Here is a 10309-nt window from a genome sequence, read left to right as displayed (position 1 = left end):
ATCTCTATTTAATATGTTTATTTGAACACGGCCCGCAACTAACAACGGGGTAGAATATCTGCTCAACACCACACTAAAGAATTTTTCACTCTGACAGTCAGTTTTATGGGCAGAGGAAACCGCGAGTGCTCTGTTGGAAACCACCGATCTTTGGCAAGTTACTGACCAACCGCTCCATATGTGACGTACCAATATCCATGAGCAATGAGAGTAAGGAAATACAGAAATTCACTGTCGGAGACCAGGCACTGTGTAAAAAGGATAAACAAGTACTGTAAGCCCTAAAGTATTGTGAAGTAAAAGAAAAGTCTGAAAATAAGTCACCCTACCTCCAAATTTCATTAGCAATCACCTTTTCCAACAAGGTTGGCTGCTTCTGTTCTTTTGTTTTTGTTTTTTAATTTTAAACAAGAGTCTGAAATTCCCAAGCCAGAATCCATGAAATCCATAATCATCCACAACATGTTGGCAGATCTTCCCACTGTGCTGTAAAACGGTCACAAAGGAATTGCAACAACAGAAAAAAAAAAAATAAAAAAAAGACGAAAACCAAGTTTTTAAAAATATTTTGTCCATTCTCATTAGACCTTTCAAATCGCACTACTTAACAAAAATCACTGTTCACTAAGATCTTGGCACAACCCAAATCAAGTCGACCAAATAACCAAACCCGAACAATCACAACCGTGTTTTCACATCTATATATATTATACATACTCATTTATTTAGCATAGTTTATACAGATAAAACTTAAGTCATCCAAAAAATCAGGTAAACATAACTGAAATTAAAAAAAAAAAACGAGGACAAATAAAAATTGGAACGGAATGTGATGTAGTAAATACCCCACGACTTCAAAATTTTACGCATAAACAAAAACCATTCTGCAAGTAATGATGCTTGAGTGAGGTTTTTCAATGTTAACTCGTTAGCTGCGCATCAGGAATTGCGACAAAAAACAGACAAACAAAATTCCCATTCAAGAATGAGACAAGTCAAAGATTACTACCCACATACACAGATACAAGGTAACAGGAGAAAGGAATCCTTTTATATGGTTTTACAGGTCAATAGTAGAGATCTTTGATATTATCCCAGGAAATGTCTTCGAGATTCACGGTTTTCAAACCTATTTTATTTTGCCTTGCGTATCAATGTGGAATGCACCGACTATCAAGCAGATCGAATAGAACTTCCCACTGGATAAATAACAGGGCCTTGGTCCCACAAAGCCATTTCTGATTTACATCAAAATGTAAAACCTTGTATCAATGCTTACTTTTGAAATTATAACACATTTGTCTTGAAGGGATACAGGATTGATTCTGATTGTCTCGTGATTGGCAAACCTAGCCCAAGCTGAATTTCTGAAACTGAATATAGTACATTTATTCAAGCGTCTGTTGGGTTTAACCCAGGTAATCCTATCTCCACTGTCAGCCAATCAGCGTCGATTCTGTATCCCTTTAAGATAACACTGATGAGGTGGTCAGAATTTTAATTCTTATTTCCTCAAAGAAAAGCTCTACAAATTCTGAGTTCAGTCAAAGGTGCCTTTGTGGAATCTGCCCCATCCACAAAGTAGGCTGTTAATACTGCATTTACATGTACAGCTATTTCCCAAAAATTTGCACAAAGAGGTGTATTTTTAGCATCAAACAAAGGTCATATATAATACTTTTTGCACTAAAACATTTTTTCCAGAAAGGTTTTCATCCTCCCTTTCAAATAAACCTAAAAACATATGTCTAAGATCAACAAAATTCTCAATAATGGCCAAAACAAGTAAATTACAAAATTTTAGTTTAAATTGTAACTACCAGTCCCTCAACTAAAAATGTGAGTGTCTTTAGCATGTGTGGTCATGGCAGTTTCATTCAACTTAGTCTACACTGAGAAATAGGGGTCAGGATATCTGGCTACAGTTCCAAAGGTCATTGGTTTAAATCCCAAAGGTGTGACTACACTAAACTTGGAGAAGAACAGTATATAACGGACAGCATGCACAGACTATAAATGCATTTTGGGGAAATGTTAAAAAATAACCAGGAAAGTGTCAAAATTTCAATACAAATCTCTTATTATTCTCATATTTAGATATAATTCAAGGTAAAACACTGGAGGAAACTTAATGCTGAGATTAATGTAAAACGAAGTCCTCCATGTAAAATGGAATGGTTTTTGTTTCCTGTTAAAAAAAATCAAATGACAGAACAACATTGTAGTCAAATCAAAGTAATGGAGTTAAGGGAGATAATTCAGCGTTTCCACCAACATTTTAGCGTATATAGTTTTGCACTTTGCCCATCTTCAGTTCGTATAAAACAAAATTCATGATCAATAACACAAATGATTACAGTTAGTGTTCTACATTAAGCGATGCCACTCTTAATGATATCTCAGTGTATATTTTAGTGGAATTATTTGTTTCTTCAAAGTGCCATTTTAAAATGACACCTAAACAACCAACATTTTTCACCTTTAAATGCATTTGTTTTTTTTTTTTTTGTTTTTTTTTTATATCATTGATGGATTTTAGGTTATATACATATATATATATATATTTGAGAAGTTTATATAACATACACGAAATTTCTCATACCATGCAAATATAGTTACAGTAAGTCTTCAACCTCGTCACATGTTTGCCAGGTGGTAATTAAAGCGCATTCTGTAGGCATTATTCTGTACGGACTGATAAAATTATACTTTTTGTGAAGCTCTGAAACTGGCCAATCCAACCAATGTATTTTTGTCTCCAAAATCAAATTAAAAATGTGAATAAATTGCGCTGAAAGTTGCTCTTTCATACGCGAAAAGGTTGAGGAATCAGGGTACACATAATTATGTCTGGTTTATGTCCCCTATGTCTTCTCATTTTTGGGACACCTGGTCTTCTCATTTTAAGCTTAAATCATCTGATGAAGAACATACTCATATCTTTACTTTTCCAAAAGATTGGTAAAGAAATGCAATATTCTAATTTCAACACTACTAATATCTGTCCCAAAAATTAGAAGAACTAGGGTATACTATGCACAGAGTGTTATATACAAAACCACTGCAACAGTGTGGCAACAGTGACATATACCGTAATTCCTGGTAAATCTTGGGGCCCACACAATTCAAAATTATACCACACTGGTAAAGTTCCTAATAACATCACACAGTGATGTGGACCATCCCTAACTTGACTCCCTGTGACTTAACCAGATTTTGGAATGAAAAGAAATTTTCAGTGAAAAAAACCCTAAAAGAATGAAGTAAAATATCCATTACCAGCATTGTATGTACAACACGGTTTAGAAAATTTCTGCAAAAATTCTAGACTAGAGTAAAGACATGTCCACAAAAAGAAATTTGGAAATAAACAGCGCATCAACATTATGCAAGAGAAATGTGTGCGGGGTTGAATAACAGATTTCTAGCTAATGATGTCAGGTTTTTAACAATAAGGGGTCCATTCAAGGTAACCAGTCAGTTGAGAGAGATATCAGTGTTTCTGAGACAAGTTTGTGATCGTACCAGTAGTATTTACTCCTTTCACAACACAACCAAGTGTTTTGGGCACATATTTCATCAGCGTGATAGGTTTACATGTTTTACACAATACAGTAGCTGGGATGGTGCAATCCCCTTTTTTTTATCTCCTTCAAAATTAAAGATAATGAAATGACATCTTTATACATCAAGCTTTTTGTGTCCATTCGCTGAATTTGTTAACAAAAGTGCGCATAAATGAAAATATAGATTTATTTTATTCTCATTGTTTGTAAACACTGCCAGTTCCACTCGAGATTCGCAACAACACAATGTGACTTCCCTATATTGTCAATGGATCATGTTTTAGGATAAATTCTAAATAAGGAATCACAAATTTTTGCCACCAAACAAATAAATCCATAGATGATCTACAAATGTAGGTATACTGAAAATGTTTACATTTGCTTAGAAATGCTTTTTCTTGGTTACGTGCAGTATTTTGAGCCAACAGAATATCGCTTATTTTATTAGAATTTCTCCAGAAATGACACAAACCGAAAAATTCCATGCTCTCCCTCTAGGCATTAACCCAATCAAAATCTTCAAGAAATCATTTTCAGATCTGTTTTTTTTTTTTTTTTTTTAACATTTCTCCTCAGTGTTGATTTTTTAACAGACTTGGAATGTTAGTAAAACACAAAGAAAAAAAAATAAATAAACTGAACAAAATTATGCAAAAGTTTCAGAATTTGGCTCTTTGAACACAGAATTGAGTTGGCTTGAGAACGAACTTTTAATAACCTATGGATGCTTCTAATAGTACTAATGGACGTTTTAATTTTACAAACTATTTGTAAGCAGAATGAAGAAACTATGTGACATTTCAGGGGTCACAATCTAGGTTATCTCCCAAGCACATACCCCCTTGAACTTGCTTGATTTACAGGCTTACACATGCACTTTATCTTCTTTGTCCTAATTTTGTCCTAAATTTGTGCTAATTTCACACTTCACCCAAAACGCTTTTGGTATAAAAAAAAAAAAAGTATAACAATGAAAATAAAGAAAAGCAAAGTTACAGTTTACTCTCCGTTATTGCGTCTTACAAAGACAAACTTCATTTGTTTATACTTTGCTCGGACATGTTTATCCATGTTTGTTAGGCATCATGAATTACACAGGTATGGAATGGAAGTCGTGAAGCATGACCTTTATCTTAATCGCTGATAAAGAGGCCTTGATTTCTGCTTTTAGTTGACATATTTAGGGATTGAAACAGGACACATAGCACGCTTTCGGACAAAATACGTTGGATTGACAATGACGATTACAACTTTGTGGGCACGGCACTCAAGCATCTGTGATTTCCTCTGCCTTTTTACCGATGGCATCTGGATTGGAAAGAGGGTCAAGGTCAGCGAACAGGCTGAACCAGGCGGACATGTCAGTCTTCTGGCCCTGCAAACAGACACACGGGGGAACAGACATTAGAAACATATATACCAACAGCACTCAAAATCACATGGACGTTTTAACCTAGCTTTTTTCTCTTTCTTTACTTAAGCCATCATTTATTAATCATACTCACGAGTATTTATGTTTGCCAAGCTTACATAAAACTTGTGAACCATCAAAGTTTATGACAGCTTATGTTCCAGTAATACAATTTTAGTATGTGCAAGTAAAGGTAGTCTAAAAAACAAACCTATCGAAAAGAAAAAGTTTGCCATCTCTTTTGCCTTATGGAACAAAGAGGATTCAATCAAGTGAATGTTTAACTCTATATAATGCCAAAGAATGGGTTCCACTTTACATAATGTGTTCTGTGTTAAGATTGCCCTTTATTTTGCTCCCCTTCTGGACACACGAACTCTCTGCGGCTATCTGCTATAAAGCTGCATGTCAACCTGTTATGCTTCCAAGCTCAGGTAAGTTGTGAAAACCCAAATACTAAATAGCAATGAATGCTGAACTGAAGTACAGTAGAAGTGCACAAGAGCACAATCCTAAAAAACAGCAAAACTTTCACTGCATTAAGCACTATCCATAAAAATAGTTCAATTTATTTTTATTTTATTTTTCCAGCCTAGTAAAAATGCATTTGAAAGTTTGAATCAATGGAGGCCTTTCTGACAATATGGTAATCAGGGACGTCATATCAGATTTTTGCCACTTAGGGCACCTACATGTAGATTTATGAATATTTTCACCGAATGGACCTTGAAATGAGCTATTTCAAGCCCAAAATATTGATGTGACATCCCTGATACCCTCTAGGTGCATACGGGACAGGTCCCAACAGACCACCATACAATCCTGTGTTTTGTCAATGATACCCTGTGGGTCCCAACAGACCACCATAGAATCCTATGTTATCAATACATTTTAGTCAGTTAGAAAAATTCTAAAAAAAAATAAATGATACTATTTTCCTGGACAGTGTTTCAATTGTCTTTCATCTGATAATACTTTAGTTTACCGTTTTCTTTGCCTTCAACCCTTGTGTTTACTGCAAAGCAGCCACGGTATTTGACAGTTTACTAACCTGTACCATGGTACTGTGTGGCTCACAACTGTAAACTGCTCAGCAGGTACTGCACATGCATCATGAAGAACCATGTAGCTCCTATGCCGTACCGTGAAGCTCCTGACTGCACTGTACCAGGCAAATATTTGACCAGGCTGACCCAGAGTACTGCAGGATTCACAACTGTTTAGTAGCGAGCGTTCACGGCTTTGCTATGAGCAGTAATATACGTAGAAGCTTTAATATTATTGTTCACACATTATGTACATAATATATCAGAGAGTCATACCTTTTTGGATGGCTTTCCCTTCTGGTCATGAGTGGGCGGGGTTTTGGTCTGACCTCCATGGGAGGCGGGGCTAGGCGCTGAGGCCCCGGGTCCCATACTACTGGCTGTTTGTGAGGGCCCTGGAACATGGATCAGTGGTATGGTTCACTGAGGAGCTTTCAAATTTATTGAATTACATAACATAGTAAAAAGTTTGGAAGATAGAACTGAACCAGAAGCACATTAAACCCTTAAAATGCTACTTTCGATGCTAATACTTTATTTTTTTCTGATAAGAAATGAATCAAACTTGGTAAAAAAAAAAAAAAATCTTCAGTGGCCCACTAAGGTGGATGAATCAATCAAAATCAAGGAAAATGTGTCAACTCAAAAAAAGCTTCATCTAAACTTGAGGTGACATCCAGTACTCACTTTGTTCATCACGTGTGTGTATTTACAGAAGGATTTGATCAATTTAATTATTGGACTGCTATCCAATGCCCCATGCAAAAATACTGTTCTTTTCAAAAAAAAAAAACAACAAAAAGACAACAACACTGCCAAGTTTGTACTGGGGAAGACTGGTTGATTAATTTTTACTTTTAACTTATCCCAGGCCGGACACACATACATATTATTTATTTGATCAATGTTTTACGCCGTAATCAAGAATATTTCACTTATACGACGATGGCCAGCATTACGGTGGGAGGAAACCAAGTAGAGTCCAGGGGGAAACCACAGAGTCCAGGGGGAAACCATCCACAGGTTGATTATTCAAGTACATTATGAAGCTATTGGTAATATTCTGTGTTGACTGATACCATTTTGGTTAAGCCCTGACACTGACCGATCCACAAAATGTAGTTTTGTCCCCAAAAATCAGATCAAATTGCACTGAAACTTGCTCTTTCGCATGCAAAAAAAAAAGGTTGAAATATCAGGGTAAATCCGAGCATACCTGAAATATTCAACTGGCCAACTTGCGAGCTCAGGTCTAGGAGATTTGACGGCATAAATTCAGCATGAGATTCCTCGGGGTCTTGGGACTGACCACTAGGTGGCGCTTTTCCGGTGTTACCAAAGACAGCTGACCACTCCTGCGTAAATTCGTCTTCGCCCGTGGAGGGAGCATTGAGGATTTCATTCAAGAGGGTAAGCTCGTCTTTTTCTGTATCGTCCGGTTCCATGGATTCGCAGAGTAAATCTTTTGGACCTGGAGGCACAAAAATGAATCAAACACGCACATATTAAACAGAAGTTTCAGAACCTGAAGACACATCTGCCATGTCACAGCGAATAACAGACGATGCCATCGGGTTTGATGAAAGTTTAAGGACTGACACTATAATGAATACACATTTTTTCTTTCTTTACAGAAATCTAATCTAATCTTATCTAATCTAAGCCTAACAGACATTGAACAAAGTACAAACACAATATTCCATGATCAAGCACTTGTGAAAAATGTGTCAGAGCCCGGGGGAAATTCACAACCATCTGTAGGTTGCTAGGGAGTTTCCCACATATGACTGGAAAAGAAGCCAGCATAAGCTGGACTTGAACTCACAGCAATCACATTGGTGAGGGGGTTCATGAGTCACTGTGCTGTGCTAGCACGCTAACAATTTGACCATGGAGGCCCCACACAAGTGGATTTTACCTGGCTAATGTGGAATCTGTGATGTGGTAGCACGCTAACCACTTGGCCACGGAGGCCCCACACAAGTGGATTTTACCTGGCTAATGTGGAATCTGTGATGTGGTAGCACACTAACCACTTGGCCACGGAGGTCCCACACAAGTGGATTTTACCTGGCTAATGTGGAATCTGTGATGTGGTTGCACGCTAACCACTTGGCCACGGAGGCCCCACACAAGTGGATTTTACCTGGCTAATGTGGAATCTGTGATGTGGTAGCACGCTAACCACTTGGCCACGGAGGTCCCACACAAGTGGATTTTACCTGGCTAATGTGGAATCTGTGATGTGGTAGCACGCTAACCACTTGGCCACGGAGGCCCCACACAAGTGGATTTTACCTGGCTAATGTGGAATCTGTGATGTGGTAGCACACTAACCACTTGGCCATGGAGGCCCCACACAAGTGGATTTTACCTGGCTAATGTGGAATCTGTGATGTGGTAGCACACTAACCACTTGGCCACGGAGGCCCCACACAAGTGGATTTTACCTGGCTAATGTGGAATCTGTGATGTGGTAGCACACTAACCACTTGGCCACGGAGGCCCCACACAAGTGGATTTTACCTGGCTAATGTGGAATCTGTGATGTGGTAGCACACTAACCACTTGGCCATGGAGGCCCCACACAAGTGGATTTTACCTGGCTAATGTGGAATCTGTGATGTGGTAGCACACTAACCACTTGGCCACGGAAACCCCACACAAGTGGATTTTACCTGGCTAATGTGGAATCTGTGATGTGGTAGCACACTAACCACTTGGCCATAGAGGCCCCACACAAGTGAATTTTACCTGGCTAATGTGGAATCTGTGATGTGGTAGCACACTAACCACTTGGCCACGGAGGTCCCACACAAGTGGATTTTACCTGGCTAATGTGGAATCTGTGATGTGGTTGCACACTAACCACTTGGCCACAGAGGTCCCACACAAGTGGATTTTACCTGGCTAATGTGGAATCTGTGATGTGGTAGCATTATCTACATCATTTGGACACATCGTTGATATTGTATTTTGTGTTTAATAGGCGAGTAGATTCTAAAAAATCCAAAAATGGAATAAATATAAATTTGAAAATCCACCTTTCTGATTTTCATATTTTTAGGATTATCCTGTTTTGTAGGCTTTCTGATCATGGAAATATGTCTTCAACAGGAACAACTACCAGGATAATCCACATTTTCCACAAATCAGATGATTTTAAAGTTTTTATTTTTACACTTTACTCCCAGACTGAAAAAAGATTTATTCTCCCCATAAAACAACAATAAAAAAATTGTTATGGCCTTAACTTGCATGTAGCAGACACAAGCTAAAGTCCTCATTTGAAGCCAGGAAAAATAATATGGACAATATAAAGACCTGATTCATTGCAGAAGCACTGATGACATGACCCATGTGAACAACGATCTAAGTCAGAGAGGTACATTACACACAGGTACAAGTATACACTAAACGAAGTACATACACCTTGGTATTTAACCACCTGGCTAATTGACTCTGCACAGATTGGCAGACAAAGCCAATGGAACACAATGTGTTGTCGGCATGGCAACAGGCCACACCTTCCTGGATGATTGGCCTAATGGAGTGCCCAGGTTCAGTGGATATGTCAATGGAATGCATTTGCTAGATTAATTCCTCTTTAATGATGTAAAATTGTCAGACCGACCTTGGATTAATGATCTTACATAATAGGAGATACATATAAGTGTGTTAGTTATCCTGATCTTGAATGGTTTCAAGTTTTATGCGCCAAAACTATCATAAGATACCATTTTAAATAAGGCACACTAAACTGCTTCATAGACCATTCTTCTTCATTTAAATGGGTACATGGGTGTATGGCTATTTTAGATATTTTTTTTTTCATCCACACATTTATTTTATTTCATCGGGTTTTCATACAGACAGTATGGCAGACAGCATTATGCTTGTAGGAAACCAGACAGGGTTCTTGACCATCTGTAAATTGCTGTCAGGCTTCCCATTTCGGTATTCCTACTTTTAACCTTATAAGTTCGTGTAGTTCTTTAACTTACTCTGCCAGACACTTGCTTGTCAATAATGAGTGCATAAATAAATATCTGAAAATAATTGATTATGTTTATAGATTTGCTTTAAGTGTATTTAAAGGGGAAGGGGGGGGGGGAGAGACACTTTCAAACAATTTACAATTCCTCACCAAAATAATGTATTTATTTACTTATTTATTTGACTGGGGTTTTATGACATACTGAACAATATTGGCTGAGCAAACCTTGCCATGTACGACCTGACAGGAAGCCAGCATGAGCTGGATATGAACTCACAGTGCAAAATGA

General features: G+C 37.7%; 1 protein-coding gene across 4 annotated transcripts in view; it reads right to left on the bottom strand.

Annotated features, from left to right (window-relative positions):
* Positions 1-4115: 4115 nt before the first annotated feature.
* The window catches only part of LOC135464945 (islet cell autoantigen 1-like), a 33051-nt gene continuing 26857 nt past the window's right edge, over positions 4116-10309 (bottom strand). For all 4 annotated transcript variants that reach the window (XM_064742533.1, XM_064742534.1, XM_064742535.1 and 1 more), the window contains 3 exons: positions 7240-7494; positions 6300-6418; positions 4116-4941 (listed from right to left, as the gene is read on the bottom strand). In XM_064742533.1, coding sequence (XP_064598603.1) covers positions 4834-4941; positions 6300-6418; positions 7240-7494 — 482 coding nt within the window. In that variant the 3' untranslated portion in view covers positions 4116-4833. The remainder of the gene's footprint in view (positions 4942-6299; positions 6419-7239; positions 7495-10309) is intronic.

The sequence above is a fragment of the Liolophura sinensis genome, chromosome 4 (genome assembly GCF_032854445.1).
Source record: "Liolophura sinensis isolate JHLJ2023 chromosome 4, CUHK_Ljap_v2, whole genome shotgun sequence".
NCBI classification, from domain to species: Eukaryota; Metazoa; Mollusca; class Polyplacophora; order Chitonida; family Chitonidae; genus Liolophura; species Liolophura sinensis.
The sequence above is the reverse complement of the archived record's forward strand: the minus strand, read 5'-3'. Positions and strand labels throughout refer to the sequence as shown.